Here is a 23,154-nt window from a genome sequence, read left to right on the forward strand (position 1 = left end):
CCTCAAAAAGAGAAAAAAAAAAAGAAAAAAAGAGAAAAAAAAAAAAGTAGCTGCAAGGAGTGATCTGTATATTTGATGCTACTGGGGGGGTTTGTAATTTATTTTTCAGGCTGGTTGTGCCCCCACCGCAGTGGGGCCAAGTGCGTGTGTGTATATACTAGAGAATGATAGCAAAACCTAGAATTTTCTAGAAAAGATGATTTTAAAGAATCCTGGTCAGGGCCTAAACTCTATGGACCAGTGTGGCAGCGTCATTTAACTGATAAGTTAGTATTAATTAGTTAATTAGTCATCTTTATTTTTATAGTGTTTCAGGTAAATCCATGTAGTTTTTCCTTGATTTTTCCCTTGCTTGCTCACCGTGTCGTGCCCCATTTCCCTTGGGATTGCTCCCAGTCCAGCCAAGCATCCCCCAGTCCTGCCTTGGGCAGCCCCAAGGGTTGGATGTGACCAAAGGTTGGATGTGACCAGGGTGCAGAGCACCAGATCAGGCTCCAAATTTGCTCCTTTTTGCATAAATCAGAGTAGGGGACCCCAAAATCAGTGTGGGGGGGGGTGGGAAGGGGCAGGGCTGCGCTGCCTCACGTTTGGGTTGGTTTAGTTTTATTAATTACGTGTCTGAAATAAAAATGTTTTGATCTTTGGGGGTTTCTCCTTCCCTTCCCCACACCTCTGTATCAGGCTTTAATAAACAAATTAATAAAACCAGAGAGGAAATGGGGGTTTTCTTTCCAGCTGGGAATTGTCTGGGATGGTGCCTTAATTCCCCCCGGAAATAGAGCAGCAGCAGCATCCTTTGGGGGTGTCCATTTCCCCTTGAATGCTCAGGATCCTTGCCATGGTGTCCTGGGATATCACCGAACCCCAGAATCCCAAGATCCTCACTGCATCCCAGCATTCTGAAGAATCATCCCTCATTGTTCTTTGTGGGGTGCTCCCCACAGGCATCCCAGGGAGCTCTCTGCACTGCCACAGCTGTCCCCATTCCAGGGGATTGGGAATATCTTGATCCCATTCCAGGGAGATTGGGAATATCCTGATCCCCATTCCAGGGAGATTGGGAATATCCTGATCGTTGTTCCAGGGGCATTGGGAATATCCTGACCCCGTTCCAGGGGGATTTGGAATATCCTGATCCCCATCCCAGGGAGATTGGGAATATCCTGACCCCGTTCCAGGGGGATTGGGAATATCCTGATCCCCATTCCAGGGGCATTTGGAATACCCCGATCCCGTTCTAGGGCATTGGGAATATCCTGATCCTCATTCCAGGGGGATTGGGAATATCCTGATCCCATTCTAGGGGATTGGGAATATCCTGACCCTCATTCCAGGGGGATTGGGAATATCCTGATCCCTGTTCCAGGGGCATTGGGAATACCCCGATCCCCATTCCAGGGGCATTGGGAATATCCTGATCCCATTCCAGGGAGATTGGGAATATCCTGATCCCATTCTAGGGGATTGGGAATATCCTGACCCTCATTCCAGGGAGATTGGGAATATCCTGATCCCATTCTAGGGGATTGGGAATATCCTGACCCTCATTCCAGGGGGATTGGGAATATCCTGATCGTTGTTCCAGGGGGATTGGGAATATCCTGATCCCATTCCAGGGAGATTGGGAATATCCTGATCCCATTCTAGGGGATTGGGAATATCCTGACCCTCATTCCAGGGGGATTGGGAATATCCTGATCCCTGTTCCAGGGGCATTGGGAATATCCTGATCCCATTCCAGGGAGATTGGGAATATCCTGATCCCATTCTAGGGGATTGGGAATATCCTGACCCTCATTCCAGGGGCATTGGGAATATCCTGATCCCATTCCAGGGGGATTGGGAATATCCTGATCCCTGTTCCAGGCGGATTTGGAATATCCCGATCCGGTGCTGCTGGCACAGGGCACAGAGCAGCCCCTGCCCTTCCCCCAGCCCCTGGCACGGGGCTGACCCCGATTATCCATAATCCCATTAAGGAACGGGCAGCACCGGCGGGGCCGTGGGAAGGGCCGTGCCCGTTCGCCCCCAGCCTGTCCATGGGGCAGCAACTGGGAGCAGCATCCTCGATCCCAACCAGCACCCCAAAGCCTCTCTGAGGGGCTGGGATAAACCCCAGCGTGGCCACCAGGCTGTCCCAAGCCCAGCAGAGTCTCTGGCCGTGTTTTCCAGAGAGGGAAGGACATGCATGGCACTTCCAAACCCAAGGGCCAGCTCCTGTCCCTGTGTCCCTGTGTCCCTGTGCCAGCCTCACGTGGGCAGGCCACGCTGCTGCCATCTCCAGGGCTGCCATCCCTGCCTGCCAAGCCCAGGCACTGCCTGCATCTGCCTGCACCCCTGGTTCACGTTCCCCAGCCTGGGAAGATCTCGCTGTTCCCTGGGAGATGGCAGCGAGGTCACTGCCGCGGGATCCAGCCCGGGCTGGGGGTGGGAATTTAGGTCAAGCTCCTCTTTGAACTTGCCTCAGCCCTGGGAAATGGGGAGGGAATTAGGGAAAGGTCAGGAGAAACGAGGGGGAAATAAATGTTAATTAATTGGTTGCTAATGGGGGGGAGAATGGAGTTCCAGAGGGGAATCATCACTGGAAAGGGAGAACCCCAGTGCCTGCAGCATCGCAGGGTGCTCCACGCCATCCACGGGCAGGGGACATGGGACACCCTGGCATCTGCTGGCAGTGTCACTGAAAAAGCAGAAAAGCAAACAAAACCCTCCAAACCTGCGGCTTTATTCTCCAAAAATATGAATTGACACAAGCAACAGCAAATAAAAAATTTCTTGTGTTCAGAAGCAAGGCCTGGGAAGGGCAAGGAGAGAGTGGGGGTGGTATTTGGGGGGTCCCCATTCCCAGCCCACCGGAATCTGTGGCTGATTCCCAGGTCTCCAGTGTGTCTTGCTGGTAACAAAAGCCTCAAAACCACGTTGGGAGAATTGCAACTGAGCGCATTGACAACTCCATCGAATTAAAAAAAAAACCTGAAAAATTAGAAATGTCAATTTTCACATGTTGGGCCTGATTGGCTCAAAATATTTTATGTTGGTTTTTTTTTTTATTTTTTTTTAATTTTTTTACTTTTATAATTTTTCCCTGTTGCAAAATAGCGACAATTCCTGAAATTCAGGGATCCACCCCAGGCCAGGCCCTTTCCCACACAGAATTAATACATATATTTTTATTTTTAAGCTCTCACAGGAGGGATTAAGCACCCGGCGCCAGCGCCGCCTGGCCGGGCTTGGCACAGCTCGGGCAGGACGTGGCGGAGGAGCCGGCTGTCCGCCTGTCCCTCCCTCTGCCTGATCCTTGCCTTCGGAAAAAGCCCAAATACGCCACTTGCACAGCCAGGCACTGCCCCCGCACCCTAAACCAGCCGGGTGTGTGTGTGTGTGTTACCCACATTTAGGGATTATTATATTTCTTATATTTCTATATAAACAGCCGTGAAACCCCCCGGATTTCAGCCATCCCCACGCGGTCAGCCCGGGGGAGATGCGCGCAGCCCACCGAGCCGGGTGTTTGTGTGTTACCCACATTTAGGGATTATTATATTTCTTATATTTCTTATATTTCTATATAAACAGGCCTGAGAACCCCCGGATTTCAGCCATCCCCACGCGGTCAGCCCGGGAGATGCACACAGCCCACCGAGCCGGGTGACCGCACGTTCCCAGCGCCCGGCCCGCATCCCCGGCGGGGCCGCGCCGGTGGCCCCGGGGCTGCCGGAGCCGGCCCGGTCGGGGAGCGGGAGCAGCGCCACGGCCGGAGCCGCCCGGAGCACGCCACGGCCGGGCCCGCGCCGGCCTGGAGCGGCCGTGCCCGGTAACCGGAGCCGGCCGGAGCGCGCTGGTAGCCAGGAGCAGCCGGGGAGGCCCGGCCAGCCGAGCTGCTCGGTGCCGCGGCGGCATCCGGTGCCACGGGAGCTGCCGGTGCCGGAGGGGCGGCCGGCACCGTGCAGGAAGCCGCCGCCGCGGCGCGGTCGGTGCTACGGAAGCAGCCGGTACCGGCGGGGTGCTCGGTAGCGAGGCGGCCGCCGGGCCGGCCGGTGGCACGGAAGCAGCCCGGGATGGCCCGTACTGTGCCGGCAGCCGGGATGGCCGGGAATGTGCAGGCGCTGCCCGGCCGGGATTGGCTGCGGGGAATGACGCCCAGCACAACAAAGGTGGAGTTGGAGAAATTCCATTAAAAAAAATTAAAAGAGAGAGAGAGAGAGAGAGGGAGAGAGAGGGGGAGAGGAGAGAAAGGGAGCGGAGGGAGGGAGGAGGGGAGGAAGCTGCCCCTCGCCCGCCCCGCCGGGCAGAGCCCCCCCCGCCGCCGTGTCCCGGGGCCGCGGGGCGGGCAGGAGCGCGGCCCCGCCGTGCCGTGGGGGCCCGGCTCGGCTCCCCCCCCCCCCTTCCCGCTTCCCCCCTTTATTTTTTTTTTCCTCATTTCTCTTTTTTCCCCCCTATTTTTTTTATTTTTTTTCTTTATGCAAACGCCGGCCGAGGATTGTTGCACATGTAAGGAGATTTTTTTTTTTCTTCCTCCCTTCCCCCCCCCCCCCCCCCCTCCTTTCCCTCCTCTTCTCCTTCCTCCTCCTCCTCCTCCTCTTTTTCTTCTCACCACAGTGTTGCAAAAGCAAAGAGCAATAAAAAACCCGGCGGAAAGCGGCGGCGGGGCGGCGGGGCTGGCGGGGAGATCCCGGCGGATCCCGGCGCGCTCAGCCCGGCTGATTGGAAGAGCGAACGCAGCGCCATGGAGGCGGGGGAAAGCGCGATCGTCTCTGCGGGGACTGGAGCGCGTCCACGCCCGGGGCCAGCGCTGCAGAGCTGGCCGCCGTTCAACCGCCGCTCCCCCGCCCCGGCCCCGCCGAGCGAGCCCCGAGCCCCCGCCGCCCCCAAAGCGGCGGCCCCGCCGGTACGTGCCCGCGCCGGGGGAGCCGCCGCCGCCGTGCCCCGCCGCGCCGCGCCGTGCCCGCCGCCCGGGCTCGCCATTCGCCGCCGCGCCGCTCCGCCGGCGGGGCTGGAGGAGGCGCTTTGTTCCTCCCCGGGCTCCCGCTGCCGCCGCCGCCACCGCCGCGCTCCGGGCTCGGTAAGGCGCTCCGCCGCCGCTCCGACGGGAACGGGGAGGGGGTCGCGCCCACCGGAGCGATTTTTTTTTTTTTTTTTAAGAGAGATAGATAGATAAATATAAAAGAGAGAATATTTTTTTTTTTTAGAAAGGCTGGTTTCGCGCAGGCCCCGCGGGCAGGAAGCCGCCGCCGCCACCGCCGGGGCTCGCCCGCCTCGCCCGCCCGCGGGGGCACCGCGCTGGGGCTCGGGGCGGGGGCAGCGCCCGGCTCGGCGGCCCCGGTGTGCCCCCCCCTTCTCTCCCTCCTTTTTCCCTTCCCTTCCCTCTCCTCCTCCTCGCTCCCTCCCTCCTTCCCGCTCGCCTTCCCTCCCTCCTCCCCGGTGCCGCAGCTGGATTTCGGGGGCAGGCTTCCAGCGCTGCCCGCTTGTTTTTCCCGAGCCCGGGTGAGTCCCGCGCCGCGGCGGGAGCTGGGCGCCGCGCTCCGCCGGTGCGTGCCGGGGCTCGGCCGACCCCCCCCGCGCTTCATCTCCCCTTATCCTCGCTCTATCCCCTCTTTATCCCTTTTTTCTCCTTATTTTCTTTTTATCTATATTTTTTTTTCCTCTCCCTTTTTTTTTTTTTCCGCCTTTCACCCCCTTCCCTTCCTTTCTTCCCTCCGGACCGGGAGCGGGGTCTCCAGCCCCCCGCCGGGTGGGTGGGTGTTTGCGGGCTCGAGGAGGGGTCGCGGAGAGAAAAGAGGGGGGTAAGAAAGGGAGGAAAGGAAAGGAAAAGCGAGGAAAGGAAAAGCGAGGAGGGGGCGGCGGTGGGGAAAAAGAGAGGGGGGGAGGATCGGGTAGGAGCCGCTCCCCGGGGGTCGGTGCGGGGAGGTCGCGCTGCCCTCGCCCGGCTCGCTGCAGCTGCCCGGCCGCCCCCAGCCGGGCATCCCCGCCCCCCCTTCCCCCTCCTCCTCCTCCTCCTCCTTCTTCTCCTTCTCCTTCTTCCCCCAGCGGCTCCGGCGGCGGGGTTGGGGCTGCGGCGGCTCGGCTAGAGCTCCCCCCCACACCCCCCCCCTCCAACCTCCTCCCTCCTTCTTCCACCACCACCTCCTCCTCCTCCTCCTCCCCCTTAGCAGCCCGGAGAGGTGGGTTTGTCTCGGCTTTATAACCGCGGGTGGAGGGGAAGGAGCGGCGGGCGGAGGCGGGCGCAGCCCGGCCATTGTGTGCCGCGGCGGAGAGCGGCCGGTAACGATGGGGGGATGCGGGGGGGGATGCGGTGAGGGGGGGGATGAAGCAGCGCATCGCATCGCTCCGGGGTGCCGGGGGTGCGGAGAGGGGCCGGGGGAGCGCTCCGCGTTCCCCCGGCCCCTCTCCGTACCCCCGGCCCCCCGAACTCGCCTTCCATTGTCTGCCCGGGTGTTGTTGGAGGGAAAGAAAAAAAGGGGGGGGGGCGCTCAGCTCGCTGGCGCCCGGGTGGGAACCGGGGGCGGGGGAGGCGCCGCCGGGGCCGCCCGCGCTCGGTCCCACCCGGTTCCTGCTGCCTGCTGGAGGAGGAGACTGGAGCTGGCCGGCGGCGCAGGGCATGTGCGGGCTCCCCGCCTCCGCCCGCCAGCCCGGCCCCTTCCTCCCCCGCCTCCTCCTCCTCCTCCTCCTCCCCCCCCCCTCCGGGCGCGGGATCCGGTCCCCCCCCGGCTCCCCCGCGGGGGGATCCCGCACCCCCTCCCCGCGCGCCCCCCGGGGATCCCGGTGCGCGCGCACCGCCCCGCCCCGCCATGATCCCACGGATCCCTCCCCCTGTCGCGATCCCGCCTTTCGCGACACCCCCACGCGTCCCCCCCCGGTTGCGATCCCCCGCTCCCACCGCGGGGCGATCCCCGCGTTCACACCGCCCGGGGGCCGGGCTTGATCCCACCCCGCGGCGATCCCTCGGCCGGCCCCGGGGGTGGTCCTACGTCCGCCCCCCGCGGGGGTTGATCCAAGCCTGGAGCCGTTCTCCCCCATCCCTTCAGGGTTCATCCCGCCCCGGGCGATCCTCGGTCCCACGCTGGAGGGGTCTGAGCGCTCCTCACCCGCCCCCAGGTGATCCCCCAGGCCGGATCTCCCTCAGGGGGTCTCACATTCGGCCCCCCCCGGGCTGGCCCGGCCCCCGGGCCTGGCGGGGCCTGCACCCCGCGGTGCTCCCGCATTCCCCTCCGCAGCTCATCTCCCCCGCGGCCATCCCGGATCCTGCCGGGGTTTCTGCGCCCCCTGGGCCATCCTGCTGCTCCTCCCTCAGACCCAGGGCCCGGCTCTGCCCGAAGCCCCTGGGCCCCCTCCCCAGGGCCCCCCCAAGCCTGGATGGCCCCGGGGATCCCCCAGGCCCAGCCCGTCCCCAGGCCTGGGCCTGCTCCCCCCAGGCCTGCGGCCTGTCCCTCAGGGGATCCCCCTGAGGCCTCCTGCCCGCTCCGCCCTCCAGGGGCTCCCCCAATGGAGTCCCCCATGGGGATCCCCCCAGGCTACTGTCCTGCCACCCCCCCACACTAAGTTTTGGGGTCTCCCTCCCTAGGCTATCCTTCCCCACAGAGACATAACATTCTTCCTAATGGGGTCTGAGGACGTCCTTCCTCTGGAGCCCCCCCTGTTGAAATACTTTCCTCCAGCCTGTTCTCCTCCCTTGGGAGACCCCTGAATCTCCCCAAGGTCTCCAAATGCCTCCCCCAGCTCCCTTGGATCTGGGGGACCCCTCTCTTCTCCAAGCATGTCCCCACCTCTGGGGAGGATTTTGCTGGATCTGTGGTGGGCCTTCCTTTGAAACCCCCATTTTGCAGTGTGGGGAGTGAACCCCCTTACAGGAGATCCCTCAGAGCCCTCTTGCCTCAGATTCTCTTGCTCCCATGATTTTGGATCCCACCCACCCCAGGGAGCCACCTTGAATGTGTCTCCTCTGGGATTTATTGGGATCCTTCTCAGATCCCACCCCCACCTTGGGAACAAACCCCTGGACCCTTCTCCCCTGCCCACACACCCTTTTCTTCTCCCCTGACCAACGTGGGGGTCACATCACCATGAAGGATCCCCCATGCTGGAGCTCTCTCCAGACCTCACAGGGATGGGTGGGAGGGGATATTCCTGCACTCATTCACCGGGAATGGAGAGGATGTGTGGATCACGTTTCCCCCACTCCCCGTTAGGAATTGCGGGCCCCCCATCATGGTGGGGATGCCTAGCAGGGTTCTCCCTTTCCTTGCAGAGCCGTGCGGGAGTGATTTCGGGAGGAGGGTGAGGAGGGAGCCGGCGGGATCGTGCTGGGCACAGGCAGGTGGAGGATGAACGGCGAAGCTGAGTGCCCTGCAGACCTGGAAATGACAGCTCCCAAAAACCAAGGTGAGCCCCCGACAGCATCCCCCAGCATGTGCTCCCAGAGGAGTGCTGCTGCCACGCTTAAAAATAATAATAAATAAACCTCAGAGCGCCCCTTTTCTCGGAGGGATGGCAGAGGAGGAGGGATGGAGAGGGAGGAGGGATGGAGGATGTGTGATCCCGGCTGCCAGTGGGTTGAGGTGGGGGGGAATCTGCCTCTCTGAGTTCTGATCCCCCACGGGGAACACGCGCACACGTGTACGAGCACACGGATTCATGCTCCAGTGCACCAGCAGACCCTTGGCACTGGGATGCTCTTGGGGGGGGATTGGGAAGGGGGGGCTGGCACAGAGGTGCTGCCCTCCCTGCTCACATCTGGGCTGCATTAAAAGCCGAGCCGAGCCGTTACCTTGGGCCTCCAGCTTCCAGACCCCAGCATGACATCAGAGCGTCAGCTTTTATTGGAAAAGGGGCAGGAAAACAAGGGAAACAAGAGAGATGTTTGTTTAGGGCAGCTCGCAGGGCTCTGCCACTCCACCCCTTAAAAACCCCCTGGGTCCCCCAAACCTGTGGAGCGCCGTCCAGCCCCTCACACCTGCCAGGTCCCCCCATTTTCCTCCTTCCCTGCTGCAGTCGGGGTTGTTGCCTCGAGCGAACCCGGCCGAGCACGTGTCCTTCTCCAGGACTTGAGATGGATTTAATTACACCGGGGCAGCTTTCCTAATATAGACCCGGCCCGGCCGGTGCCAGGAGAGCCGGGATAAATCGGTCCCAGGGCACAGACAGCCCCATTCATCCTGGTGGGTGAGCGCCGCAATTCCAGCGCTCCTCAGCATGCCCCAGGTTGAGGGAGGGGCAACAGAGGGATGGAGGGCTGAGTGTGGGGGTCCCTGTTGTCCCCACGCTGCTGCCAGCGAGGATTTTGGGATGTTTCCACTGGTTTTTAATGTTTTCCTTTGGGATGTGGTTATTCCGGCTGTGTGCCAGTGGGAGGTTCACACAGGGCCAAAGGTCTCCGGGTGTTTCTGCAATTGAGGGGGGAAACTGAGGCACTGGGCTTGATGGGGGCAGGTTTGGGGGGGTGTCTCATCCCCTTCTCCATCCCCTCTGGATTTTTGTGGCTGTGCTGCTTTTGATAATTCCTCCTGATTTCTGCAAGTAAAGTTGGCACCAGCTTCCCAGCCCTGTTCTGCCTCATTGGTCCTTGCCTGGGAGGCTTGGAAGGTGGATGGGAAAAACAGGAAGACAGAATTTGGGGCTGTGTTCTCCCTCCCTCAGCTCTGATCTCCCCCAGCTCTATAGGGAATGGGAGTTTCCCATCTCTTTTGCCTCCTCATGGTGTTTTGGGTTGAAGCCATGAGTATGGGGACACACCCCAAGCCACCAGGCCCTCGCTTTCCAGGGGGCTTTTTCTGTCTTCTCCCTCCTTATTAATCCCTAATGAGGTCACTCGAGGGACCAGCTGGATCCCAAACTGTTCCTGCCTTGATTCCCAACCAGGCAGGTCCAGGAGGGGAAATGGGATGAGGGGATCATGTCCTGGCTGTGCTCCCTTCACCAGGTCCTGTATGTCGTTTAACATCCCTTGCTTGAATTTAGGAATCCAGGGGAATTGTCCTTCCCCAGACCCCTGCAAGGGCAGGAGGTGGAGGTGGTTTTCCTCATGTTGAGTCTTGAGTGGAAGGAGAGCTGCAGCTGGAGAAATCTGTGCAGCTGGATATTTCTGGGAGCTTGGTTTCATTCCTGGAGGTGGAGGGAGAGATGCTGCACTCAGATCCATGACGAGCCACCCTGTCCCCATCTCTGGGGGGCTCCATGTCCTGTAGGCAGCTCCAAACACCTCAGCCTTCACCTGGCAGAGGTGTGAGGCAGGGAATGCCGTGGTGAGCCAGTCCTGTGCTGCGGGAATCCCAGGTGCCCATCCCGGGCTGAGGCAGCCGCGGCTGCGTGGGCGGGTGGCTCCGGGCTCTGCTCCTCCTCCAGCCCATCCCCAGGGAATTTTCCTTCCGCTCCCAGGCCCCGCTGCGTTCCCCAGGGCCACCCATGTTTGCAGAGCACCCTGGGCTGTGCTCCCCTGCTGGCGTGGAAGCTCAGAGCAGGGAGGAATTCCCCTGGCAAGGAAGCAGCCCCAAGGTTGGGGCAGGATGAGGTGTTCAGGGCTGGGATATCCTGCCTGCTGCCTGTCCCAGCACGGTGCTGCTGCCTGTCCTGGCCTCCAGGCTGCTCCAGGCTCTCTGGCTTTGCCGCGTGCCCATCCCACCATTCCAGTAGCATGTTCCTGTGGGAGCTGGGCATGCTCCTCCCAGCAGTTTGGGGGATGTTGGGGTGATATGAACATCACCCTGCACTATCAGGAACCTCTCTGTGAGACAGGGGGTCCATGCTGGGCTCTGCCCCCCCTCACTTTGTGATCTGGGAGCTTTGACCTTGGCAGAGGTCACCATGGAGCTGGGCCCAGGTGATCACAAAGCTCTCCAAGGTACAGAAAAAGCAACGCTGAGGTTTTCCAGTTGCTCTGGACACATCCACTTAGAAAGTGGGTTTCCCAGCTTCCTGCTTGGCTGGAGAGCTCATTGCTCCCATGTCACTCCGCAGGGGTAGGAAATAGCCCTCTGCTCCCGTACAGCAGAGCCATCCCTTATCTGATGGTTCTCTGGGATGAGCGAGTCTCTCTGGTTTGCACCGAGTGGAATTTCTAGCTTTGCCCAGATTGTTTTGGCCCGTGGAGAGTTGCTCGAGGGTGATGGAAACAGCCACGTCCCTTTGATCTTTAATCTCGAGAGGCAGCATGTGGAGATTACGTGTCCTGGCGTGCGTCCGGGCGGCGCCGGGACTGTGTCCTGGGAAGGGAGGGAAGGGAAGGGAAGGAAGGGAAGGGAAGGGAAGGGAAGGGAGAGAAGGGACGGGGGGGGAAGGGAAGGGAAGGGAAGGGAAGGGAAGGGAAAAGGCTTCCTGCCCCTGGCTGATCCTGTTTCTCACTGCTCAGACCGCTGGTCGCAGGAGGACATGCTAACCCTCCTGGAGTGCATGAAGAATAACCTGCCCTCCAACGACGGGAGCAAGTTCAAAACCACCGAGTCCCACCTGGACTGGGAAAAAGTGGCTTTCAAGGACTTCTCAGGGGAGATGTGCAAGATGAAGTGGATGGAGATCTCTAATGAGGTAATTGACACCTCATGGGGCTTCCTGGGGGCTTTGTGGCAGGGTCTGAGTGTCCTACTGACATTCCCTGGGCTGTTGGTATTGTCCAGATTGAGTGCCCAGAGCCCTCGGCCCTTGGTGCCGGCACCATCCCGCTGCTGTCAGCATTGTGACCCCCTCAGAGGGGCTGGCATCAGTCATTTTTGGGGTGGCATTACAAAACCCAGTGGCCTTCTGCTGTGCTGGGAATCTGCCCTGTCCCCTATTCAAATCTTTGTCTCCTCATTTCCTGCACAGGTGAGGAAATTCCGGACCCTCACAGAGCTCATTATGGATGCTGAAGAGCACGTGAAGAATCCTTACAAAGGCAAAAAGCTCAAGGTATTGGGCAGGAATTAGTCTCAGTCCCTGAAGGGTGACCCCACACTTCCCCAGGATGTGGTCCTGTTGTCCCTGTGGCACCTCAGATCCACGTGGCTCCACCGTGGCAGCCCCTGCAGGCACCTCAGTGCCCCTAATCCTGGTGTCCGGCTGCCCAAGGCTCCGGAGGCCGTGGCTCTGGGCCTGGGCCAACTCCCGGGTACATTTAATATGGCTGGCTGTACTGCTGGCAGCCTGCATCCAAGTTTAGCTCCAGAGGGGCTGGGAGCTGCTGTCCTATTCCTGGCCTGCCGGGTGCTTTCGGCTGGGTGGCCTTGGGGCAGCCAATGGTCCATCCCTGGGAGCTGGGTCCCATCCCTTCCTCCTGCCCCAGTGTCCCCTCTTGCTCTGTGCTGACAGCTCTGGATGGCTGGAGGCTGCTCCCAAGGTTCCCAGCCATGAGATGCTGTAGTTTCCTCCTCCTTACCTGCTGTGCCTGGATCACCAGCAGGGCTGGATGGAGACAGCCCCCAGGTCTGGGGAGCCATGGGTTAGGCTCTGCCCCACTGCCAGCTCCATGCTCAATGTCCTCCACTCTGCTGTCTCCCCAGAAACACCCCGACTTCCCCAAGAAGCCCCTGACTCCCTATTTCCGCTTCTTCATGGAGAAGCGAGCCAAATACGCCAAGCTTCACCCCGAAATGAGCAACCTGGATCTCACCAAGATCCTGTCCAAAAAATACAAGGAGCTTCCCGAGAAGAAAAAGGTATGGGGGGTGTGGGGGTGTGGTCAGCAAGCCCCTTCCCACTGTGGGCCTCTCTGTGCTGGGCTCTGCTCAGCTCTTCCAGTAAAACCAGCAGAGCTCGAGCTCTGCCTGGCGAGGGCTTAATGCAGCTCTCGACAGGAGAAGCCAGGTGTTCCTTTAGTCCTGTCAGACCTGTAAGACTTCCTTGGCTTTTCCTGTCCTGGTTCCCAGGATCCCTGGGGTGGAGGCCGGTTGGGTCTGTCCGTTGGTCCATCTCTTCCTGACGGACCTGGATGGTGGCTTTGCCACCGGGTGGATCTGTGTTTAAAGGGGTTAAGGCACACACCCCACTGTGCCACCCTGTCCTGGGTGAGGGACACAGGGACAGGCTCTGAGAGAGGCTGGGAGCAGAGATCTGCCCACCTGGAGATACCAGAGCCTGGGCACAGCTTTGGGGGGTGCCCAGCTTTAACTCTGGGGTGTCCAGGAGAAGTCCAGGGCACAAGGTCCCCCAGGGCTGCTGGGATACACAGAGAGGGGAGAGGTCCAGCTGCTGGGTCTCAGGCAGGCTGGAAACCCTCTGCAGGACCATTCCACCCTCTTGGGCTGGTGGGATGCCCAGCCAGGTGGATAGGGATGTATCTTCCTGCCTGTTCCCTGGTGCTGACGTCCCTCTCCACCTGTGGTGGCTTTGTGTCCCCAGATGAAATACATCCAGGACTTCCAGCGAGAGAAGCAGGAGTTTGAGAGGAACTTGGCGAGGTTCAGGTGAGCAGGCAGGCCCCCCATATTTCCCCAAGCCCCACCAGGCAGATCCAGATTCCCCTCCTGTGCATAGCTCATAGAGGAAGCCCTGATGGGCTTTTGGCTTGAAGAGAAGGGGGAATTCAGCAAAAAGAGAGCAAGGAAAAGGTGTCTGAGAGCCGCCCTCCAGCTGGGAGACTGGATGAGAGACCAGCCATGCTCTGGGGGTCAGGGTCTGCGAGGTGGGGGACAGCACTGATAAAAGCTGAAGTGTCCCCCCAATCACTCCAGACCTTCCCTTTGGATGTGATTGCTGTGATCCAGGTGGATCCTGGCATTCCCAGTGACCTGCTGCTGCTTCAGGGCTGCAGCCGAGCCCAGGGATGGCTGTAGCCAATGCTCCCCAAGGAGGGACAAACTTAAATCTCTCCTAAAACCCTCCTGCTCTTTTTGGGCACTCCCCAGCACCTGAGCCCATTGAGGCTCTGCCCTGCAGTGAGGTTTAGGGGTGCTCTCCTTGCCACTGCCACCTCCCTGACGCTCTCCCTTCCCCGCCTGCCTTCGTGCTGAAGGGAAGACCACCCGGATCTCATCCAGAACGCCAAGAAATCTGACGTCCCCGAGAAGCCCAAGACCCCCCAGCAGCTGTGGTACAACCACGAGAAGAAGATCTACTTGAAAGTGCGTCCAGATGTGAGTACGGTGGGTGGGAGTGAGTGCGAGTGTGAGTGCTGGGGGGTCCTGCACCCCGCTGCTGGGGGCAGGAGGGGGAAGGGAGAGAAGCATTTCAGGGGGTCGGGATGGAGGACACCGCTAGGAGCTCCCGGAGCCTGGACCCAGGTAAGGAGGGGCTCTGCACACCTGGAAGAGGCTCAGGGATCCAGCCCCCACTTTTTGCCAGGAAGGGGTGACCACAACCTGAGTCAGGGCAGGAAAAGGAAAGGATTCCAGCACAGACATCCACCTCTGGCCATGCCCCCCACTCCCACACAGCCCCACGGCTCCCAGCCACCCCATGCTGGCTGCTATCAGGCCCCACCAGGCCACGCCATTTTTTTTGCCATTTTTTCATATTTTTCATCATCCCTCGGTTTTTTTTGGATTTTACCCCTCTGCCCTCACCTCTGGCTTTGGGTTTTCAGGCCACCACGAAGGAGGTGAAAGAGTCGCTGGGCAAGCAGTGGTCTCAACTCTCGGATAAAAAGAGGCTGAAATGGATTCATAAGGCCCTGGAACAGCGGAAGGAGTACGAGGTAGGGAGCAGCCTCACCCGGTCCCCTCCACACTCGTCCCGACATTCACTCTGAGCCTCTCTGCATCCCAGCCCTGCGGGGCCTCTCCCGATAGCCAGCGTGGGGATCAGGCAGGTCCTGGCAGGTCCCTAGTGAGTGTGAGCCCTGCCTCTCCAGCCGTGTGTGGGGCAGGCAGCAGCATCCCAGGGCACAGGATTAGGGCAATGGTTGGCTTCTCTCTCCTCCTCCTCCGGGCCCGGCAGGCGGGGGTGGCAGCCCCTCTGACCGCTCTCTGCTCCCACAGGAGATCATGCGGGATTACATCCAGAAGCACCCGGAGCTGAACATCAGCGAGGAGGGAATCACCCGCTCCACCCTCACCAAGGCCGAGAGGCAGCTCAAGGACAAGTTCGACGGACGACCCACGAAGCCTCCCCCGTGAGTCCTGTCCCTCCTGGAGCCACGGCCTGCGGGGATGCTGGTTCTTGTCAGAGAGGAAACTGGACTCTGCTGGGCTTGGGGAGCCCAGATAACTTCTGGGAGCACAGACACAGAGGGGTTACGTGGGGTTTATAGGATACATTTCTTCACAGTCAAGCCTGGGAACAGGCTGCCCAGGGCAGTGGATGGTGACCATCCCTGGAAGTGTTCAGAAAGTGTGGATGTGGCATTTAAGGACACGGTTTAGTGGTGGGCTTGGCAGTGTTAGTTCATGGTTGGACTAATGATCTTAGAGGGCTTTTCCAGACTTAAAGATGATCCCTTTAAACCAGTCCTTAAATATACATCAAATACACATTTTGGGGAGAATCTGAGCAAGGTTTACAGTGATACTCTGGCTTTTAGGGGGTGATCCAGCACTCAGCTGCCCTAAAACACAGGCACTTTACTTCCTTGCCTGGTGCAACCTAGCTGGGGCTTCTGGGGAGGCTTTTTGCACTGAGGCAGCTGCGCAGGGGAGAGTTTTCCCTAACACTGGGTCCCTCTGTGGGTTTTTCAGGAATAGCTACTCCCTGTACTGTGCAGAGCTGATGGCCAACATGAAAGACGTGCCCAGCACGGAGCGGATGGTGCTGTGCAGCCAGCAGTGGAAGCTGCTCTCCCAGAAGGAAAAGGACGCCTACCACAAAAAGTGTGACCAGGTGAGTGGCTGAGGATGGACAGGTAGGGGAAGAGGCAGGTGGGCACCAGTGCAGAGTCTGGGCTACAAATATCCCTGGAAACAAAGCCCTCACCTTTCCTCAGTCCCTGTGCTGGTCTGCATCGCTGATTCTCCTTGAGATCCTCAGTCACCTCCCTGGATCCTGTCTCCTGTGTGGGACAAACACATGGTCCAGGTGGAGGGTGCTGTTGCCAAGGGATTGGGGTTGGGTTAGGGGCTGCAAGGGGCAGGGATGGAGTGAGGGATCTCTGTGTAACCACACGCCTCCATCTCCTTCCAGAAAAAGAAAGATTACGAGATCGAGCTGCTCCGCTTCCTGGAGGTGAGTGATGAGGGGGTGCTCAGCCATCAGGTGCTGGAGATCCCAAATCTGGGAATGGGGAACTCTGCCCAGGGATTGGAATGACTTAAATGGGGAGCTGCCCTCTCTGCACCCCCAAAACATGTCTGGGCCCAGCGGTGGGTGCTGTGCAGGTGGTTGCACATAGCCTTGTCCTTCTGTCTGTCCTAATGCCTGACTCAGTGTCTTCCAATTGGGCACTGGGAGGTGAGGGTGGGCCCCCAGCTGGGGTGAGCAGAGGACTGGAGCTGGAGGGGAGGCTGTTCAGTGGCTGTGGCTGTGCAGCCTCTCACTTCCTTCCCTCGTGGGCGGGGGAGCTGCACCGAGGCCACCCCAGCATGGTCCCCGTCCCCGGGCGGATGTGACGCAGCCCCGGCTGCGGCTGCAGGGCCACGGGATGGAAAACCCAGGGGTGTGCCCGGATCCAGGCACCTGCCCACCTGCTTTCACTGAGAAATGGCTGAGCTGGGGGAGAGGGACACTGCCCAGATAGGGGGTGACAGCATGGGAACCCCAGTCTGTACATGTGCAGTTCCAGATGCTGGTCCTGACTGGGACAGGATGTGGATCAGGACACCCAAGTGCATGAATTTCCCTTCCCTAGAGTCCCTACTCCCCCATTGCCTCAAGGCCTCATTAGCACTGGCTGTCTAACGATGTCTCTCCTCCTGTGCCACCCAGAGCCTGCCCGAGGAGGAGCAGCAGCGGGTGCTGGGTGAGGAGAAGATGCTGGGCAGCAACCGGAAAGGGGCGACGAGTCCTGCATCCAAAAAATCCTCACCAGAGACCGGCAAGGTGGGGGCAGCACCTGCCAGAGCCTTGGGGTGGGGCTGTGCATCTCAAAGGGCTTTGGGGTCCCTGCATGGGCTCACCCCCTCACAGCCCTGTGTGCCCCCTCAGGCCAGCTCAGAGAAGCCCAAGAGGCCCATCTCAGCCATGTTCATCTTCTCGGAGGAGAAGCGGAAGCAGCTGCAGGAGGAGCGGCCGGAGCTGTCAGAGAGTGAGCTGACCCGGCTCCTGGCCCGCATGTGGAACGACCTCTCCGAGAAGAAGAAGGTGGGTACCATCCCTCTGTTCCTTCTCCATCACTATCCCTCTATTCCTCCTCCATCTTCATCACTATCCCTCTATTCCTCCTCCATCTCCATCACCATCCCTCTATTCCTCCTCCATCTCCATCACCATCCCTCTATTCCTCCTCCAACTCCATCACCATCCCTCTATTCCTCCTCCAACTCCATCACCATCCCTCTATTCCTCCTCCATCTGCATCACCATCCCTGTATTCCTCCTCCATCTCCATCACCATCCCTGTGTTCCTCCTCCATCACCATCCCTGTATTTCTTCTCCATCTCCATCACCATCCCTGTATTCCTCCTCCATCTCCATCACCATCCCCGTGTTCCTCCTCCATCTCCATCACCATCCCTCTATTCCTTCTCCATCTCCATCACCATCCCTCTATTCCTCCTCCATCACCATCCCTGTATTTCTTCTCCATCTCCATCACCATCCCTCTATTCCTCCATCTCCTCTGCTCCTGTAGGCATCTCGGGCAGTGCAGGGGGTGCTCCTGTCCTTGTCCTGCACCACGGGGCACAAACATCCCCATGAGTATCTCAGTGACCTGTCACACAGGTGCCAATGTTGGCACTGGCTGTGCCTCCCCTCTCATCACCTGGGGGGTCAAAACCCACCAGATAAAGAAACTTCAGAGGGCCCTTGAGCCTCAGTTTTAAGGCTTTGGTGGTTTTCCTGATGGGGGGAGTCCCGAGATGGGGTTGGGGCTGTCAGTGGGGACAGTGCTGGGGGAGCTCCATGTCCCCCTGTGCTGGGGGCTGTGTCCCTGCTGTGCCCCCTCACCCTGTGCCCCCTGCCCAGGCCAAGTACAAGGCGCGGGAAGCAGCGATGAAGGCGCAGTCAGAGAAGAAGCACGGCTCAGATAAGGAGGAGCGTGGGAAGCTGCCCGAGTCTCCCAAAACTGCTGAGGAGATCTGGCAACAGAGCGTCATCGGGGACTACCTGGCTCGTTTCAAGGTGAGGAGTGGGCCGGGAAAGGGGCTGGAGGTGGGATCATCACTCCCACCAGCAGGAATTTCTCTCTGGCTCTCACACCTGGGTTTGGGCTGGGAGCCGTGGGGAGGATGGGGGTCTCAGGGGGAGCAGCACCCCAATATCCCAGGGTTTTTGGGTGCACCTGATGCATCGTGGTGGTTCTGTCCCACAGAACGACCGGGGCAAAGCGCTGAAGGCCATGGAGGCCACTTGGAACAACATGGAGAAGAAGGAGAAGCTGATGTGGATCAAGAAGGCAGCAGAGGATCAGAAACGATATGAGGTGGGTTCTGCCCCATCCTGCCCCTCGCCGTGTCCCTTAGCCAGCACTGCCCCTCTCCCTGACCCTCTCTCTCTCCTGTGCCTCAGAGGGAGCTGAGTGAGATGCGGGCCCCTCCGTGCTCCACCAACTCCACCAAGAAAATGAAATTCCAGGGAGAGCCGAAGAAACCCCCAATGTGAGTACCTGGGTGTGAAAAACTGGTTCTGGCTGTGCCGGTGGGAAGGACCTGGAGCAAGAGGAGGGAGGGAGGGTGGGTGGGTTGGATCCTGGTGTGGCTGGATGGGGTTTATGGGCACCTGGATATCTGTGCCCCCTGTCCCAGCCCGGTCCCTGCGCTCTCCCGTGCAGGAACGGTTACCAGAAGTTCTCCCAGGAGCTCCTGTCCAACGGGGAGCTGAACCACCTCCCGCTGAAGGAGCGCATGGTGGAGATCGGCAGCCGCTGGCAGCGCATCTCCCAGGGCCAGAAGGACCACTACAAAAAACTGGCAGAGGAGCAGCAGAAACAGTACAAGGTGCACCTCGACATCTGGCTCAAGGTGGGTGCTGGATCTTGATTCCTAGTGGGAGACTGAGATCCCTTGGTTTTGGGGATGATGTTTGGCAGGGTCTCTGTTCCCACCCCTCCTCCGGAAACCACCACCTCCGGGCCATTTTTTGACATTTTGTAACTTTAAAGGATAAAAGTTACATAGATGGGGAGGCTGTGCCCTGTGCTAGAGCCCTCCCTGCTCCATCCCCCATTCTGTTCCGTGCCCTTCCATCCCTGACTGTGTCCCTGTCCCCACAGAGCCTCTCGCCCCAGGAGCGGGCTGCGTACAAGGAACACATTTCCAACGTGAGTATCCATGTGGCACTGCTGTGCTGGGATCCCAGGAGTTTGGGAGTGGGCTGGGGTTACTGGGGGCTTGGGACTGGGCAGGATCAGTCCTGGGGGAGGTTGGGATGTGCCACACTCCAGAGAGCCCCTCCAGTGGGGATTTGTCCCCATGGCAGCTCAGCAGGGGGATTTTCTCTGGGCTGGACGCTGGGAAGGAGCTGAACTTGAGCCCTAAAAGGCTCTGTTTTGTTCCCACAGAAACGCAAGAGCATAGGGAAGATCCGGGGTCCCAACCCCAAGATGAAGCCAACAATGCAGTCCAAGTCGGTGAGTACATAACATCCCCATGAGGCCACCCATCCCTCCCTGGGGAGCGTGTCAGAGGCATCCTTTGTGCCTCCAGCTGCCTGCCCTGTCCTCAAGACCATAAACTTTCCCCAAATCCCTGCTCAGAACCCATCCAGGTCGGGTTTTGACCCTGGTACCTGCTCAGGGACCCTTTTTCAGTATAAATGGGGAAAGGCTCCCAGCAAGGTGTGGGGTAGGGGATCACCTGATCTGCTCAATGGCTGGAGGAACCCAAAGGGGGATTGTCAGGGATGGGGTGGGAGCTGCACCCATGGGTGTGGAGGTCCAGGGAGTCACCAAACCCCTCCTGTCCTACAGGAGTCCGAGGACGATGACGAGGAGGAAGAGGAGGAGGAGGATGACGATGAAGATGAGGATGACGATGATGACAACGGTGACTCGTCAGAGGAAGCCGGCGACTCCTCGGAGTCCAGCAGCGAGGAGGAGAGCGAGGACGGGGACGAGGTGAGGCCGTGGCACGGGGAGGGCACAGGGCCCCCCTCACCCTTCCCCTGGGCTGGGGGGCTCAGACAGATCCATGGCAGAGAAACCCCCCGGGGCAGCAGGGGACGTGGGGAGAAGAAGGGGAACAGGATCCCCCCGGAGTTCCCGGGGAGGGCACGAGGAGGAGCAGCCGCGGGGCGCAGTCAGGAGCAGCCTCGGGACCTAGAGGTGCGGGGGGGTGTGCAGAGCCCCCAGTGAGCAGAGAACAATCTCCTGTCTTTTTCCTGGTGGAGATACTGAGTCTGGTCTCGGCTCCGTTTGCGCCAGTGTGAATGCCGAGTAAGTCACCAGAGTGAAAGCTTTACACCGGTGCAACTGAAATCAGACTATGCTGGATGGCGCTGGGGGCAGAAACCGTGTCCGTGCCTTGTGCTCGCCACCGGACAGGTGAGGTGTTTCCACCCCCTCGCTGGTCTCAGCTCACGCCTCTTCCTTCCCTGGCTTTAGAGGGGGGAAACTGAGGCCCGAGGCGGGTGGGGCAGCCTCCCTCGGATCGTGTAGCGAGGCAGTGGCAGAGGTGAGGGCAGGACCCCGCGCGCTGCTCCGGCACGTCCCCGGCACCACCCCGAGCTGAGCCCTCGCTAAACTCGCTCCTGGCTCCTGCCCGTGTCCTTCCTCCTCCTCCTCCTCCTCCCCCAGACCCCGGGGGCAGTGATGGGAGGGTGGGGGTCACACCTCTGCTCTGTGGGACCCCTGCGGGGAGGGTGAGCAGGGGACAAGGAGGTGATGATGACCAACCCTGCCCTGACCACCCCTTCCTCTCTGCCACCCCCCTCCCAGAACGACGACGATGATGAGGATGAGGATGATGAGGATGAGGATGACAACGACTCAGAGGGCAGCAGCAGTTCCTCCTCCTCCTCGGGGGACTCCTCCGACTCCGACTCCAACTGATCGGCCAAGCTCTTTGTAACGTCGTTTGGTTTCTCGGTTTTGGTCCCAAATCCCCCCTGCAGCCCCTCAAAATCCTTCCTCCTCTTCCTCCTGCCCCCCCGTGGGACCCCCAGCGCGGGGAGCGGGGGCCGGGGGGACCCCTCCGCCGAGCTCACACTAAGGAGGGGGATCAGGGGCTGCTTCCCCCAGGCTGGGGGGCGAGGAGAGAGCCCCCCACCCCTGCCCCCCGCTTTACTCCCGAGGGGGAAGCGATTTTTTTTTTGGAATTTCATTCTTTCCAGGGGGGTGTCTCTCCATCCCTACCCCCATAACCCCCTCGCTACCAGCTCTGGACTTTCTACAAAGAGAAGAAAAACACACAGGAAAAAAAAAAACAAAAAAACAAACAAAAAAACAAAACAAACCAACAACACCCCCCACACCTTTTTTTTTTTAATTAAAAAAACCCAGAAATGGGAAGAAAATGCCCTGGCCGCGCAGCCCCTCCGGCAGCGGGCACGGAGCACGAGCCGAGGGGCTCAGGACTCAGCCGATGGGACAATGCCTCCTCGCAGCCCCCCCCCCGCCCTCTGCGCACCCCCAGCATCTTGGGGGGTCCTCCCCACCCCCCCAAAAAAAAACAAACCTTGTACAGTCTGGAAGCTGCCCCGGGAGCTGCCCGGGAACTCCACATCCACGGCACTTGGGCCGGGGACAGGGAGCCAGGGCCGGTGACCCGCGTGTCCCCGGGGGGGTGGGGGGTGTGGGTGTGTGTGCGAGCGTGTGAGTGTGTGGGGGGGGCACCGGGGGGCACCGAGCGTCTGCGGGGGGGGGCACCGGGGCCGGCAGCTCAGCGTGACCAAGGGGGGCGGGGTTCCCCCCCCCGGCCCGCTCTGTTGTCGGTGGTTGTTGTGCCGTTGTATTTTATTTTATTTTTTTTTTGTTGTTGTTTTTTTTTTTTTTTTTTTCCTTTTATAAAACAAGAAAGATCCATCTTTTATTTTTCTTTTTCCCCTTTTTCCTTGCCCTCCTTCCCCACCTCCCGATTTTCCTCTCTGTCTCTGGTGAAGCTGCTCCTCTCCCTTCCTTCCAAATCCTGGCGGGGGGGGGGACACCAGAGCTCCCCTTGCCCCAGTTAACCCCAGTTAACCCCAGTTAACACCAGTTCATGTTCCCCCCGGGGGCCTCTCCCCAGCCAGGCCACGCTGTACATTTTGGTGTGGTTTGGGTTTATTTTGGGGGGGGTCAGTACTCCTTCCTGGGTAGGGGATGGGGCCGTGGGGACCGGGGTGGGTGCATGGGGGGCCTGGCAGGGCCCCCCCCTTTTTTTAAGCAGACACGAGCACCAGCAATCCCACGGCACCTCCCTGCAGGGTTCTGTCCCCACCCCGTGCCACCCCCCAAAAACCCACCCAGTGTCATTGGGGACCCCCCCCCAGACCCCCACTCTAACTGGGGGGGCTCAGGATTTGTTCCTTCTGTTCCCCCCTTCCTGTCCCTGGAGAGGAGCTGGGCTGGGGGACAGGATTTGGGGATCCCAGAGAAGGGGATGGGGGTTCTGAGAGGGTTTCTCTCATTTTTCTCTTCACCCAAATCTCTGCAGGGCTCTGGGGGCAGCAGGGGGGGCCATGCTGCAGATTTTGGGTTTGAGGGGTCCCTCCCCCATCCAGCTCTGTAACGCCCCCCGGGTTTGCTGCTCTCAGCACCCCAAATCCAGCCCCCCACAAAGACATTGGGGACCCCCTCAGTGCTGAGGGGAAGGTGGGGGCAGCACCCCCTGTCCTTGCCTCCGTTTGGGCTGAGAAAACCCCATTTTGGGCAAACTGCCCCCAAACGTGGGGCAAGGGGGTGAAGCCGGGTGCTCCCACACGGACAATCCCCCCGAGTCCCCCCAGGACCGGGGCCCCCGAGAGAACCCAGATGGTGTCCCCCACCCCCAGTGTCCATCTGTCCGTCCCTCTGCTTCCCCCTCCCACTTCCCCCAATCCATTTGGGATTTTCCTTTCATTTTCATCCCAATTTTTAATCGCTGCCCCTCCCAAAATCCCCTAAGGGGAACCCCCTCCCCAATCCCTTTTTTTCTGCTGAATGTACCCAGCACTGTCGTGTTTTAGTGGATGTGTTTTTAGTACAAAAAAAAAGACAAAAAAAAAAAAACCCCACCTTTTTTTTTCCCCCACCTTTTTTTTTT

At 59.8% G+C, this 23,154-nt stretch overlaps 1 protein-coding gene across 11 annotated transcripts; it reads left to right on the top strand.

The window, feature by feature from the left end:
- Positions 1-4,337: 4,337 nt before the first annotated feature.
- UBTF (upstream binding transcription factor) lies at positions 4,338-21,772 on the top strand. Of its 11 annotated transcripts, none has more exons than XM_030966117.1 (22): positions 4,338-4,491; positions 8,246-8,379; positions 11,342-11,517; positions 11,794-11,877; positions 12,468-12,623; positions 13,306-13,370; positions 13,919-14,039; positions 14,489-14,599; positions 14,883-15,016; positions 15,579-15,720; positions 16,021-16,062; positions 16,762-16,875; positions 16,981-17,136; positions 17,963-18,118; positions 18,309-18,419; positions 18,506-18,594; positions 18,768-18,957; positions 19,209-19,256; positions 19,497-19,565; positions 19,905-20,051; positions 20,358-20,477; positions 20,871-20,984. In XM_030966117.1, the coding sequence occupies exons 2-22, from the start codon at positions 8,322-8,324 to the stop codon at positions 20,982-20,984; spliced, it is 2,403 nt and encodes an 800-aa protein (XP_030821977.1). In that variant the 5' UTR covers positions 4,338-4,491; positions 8,246-8,321. The 11 variants fall into 11 exon arrangements, with proteins under 11 accessions (XP_030821977.1, XP_030821979.1, XP_030821974.1 ...); XM_030966119.1 differs by lacking the exon at positions 4,338-4,491 and adding an exon at positions 4,600-4,888; XM_030966114.1 differs by lacking the exon at positions 4,338-4,491 and adding an exon at positions 4,940-5,062.
- The last annotated feature ends 1,382 nt before the right edge of the window (positions 21,773-23,154 follow it).

This window comes from Camarhynchus parvulus, chromosome 27, assembly GCF_901933205.1.
Source record: "Camarhynchus parvulus chromosome 27, STF_HiC, whole genome shotgun sequence".
Taxonomy (NCBI): Eukaryota; Metazoa; Chordata; class Aves; order Passeriformes; family Thraupidae; genus Camarhynchus; species Camarhynchus parvulus.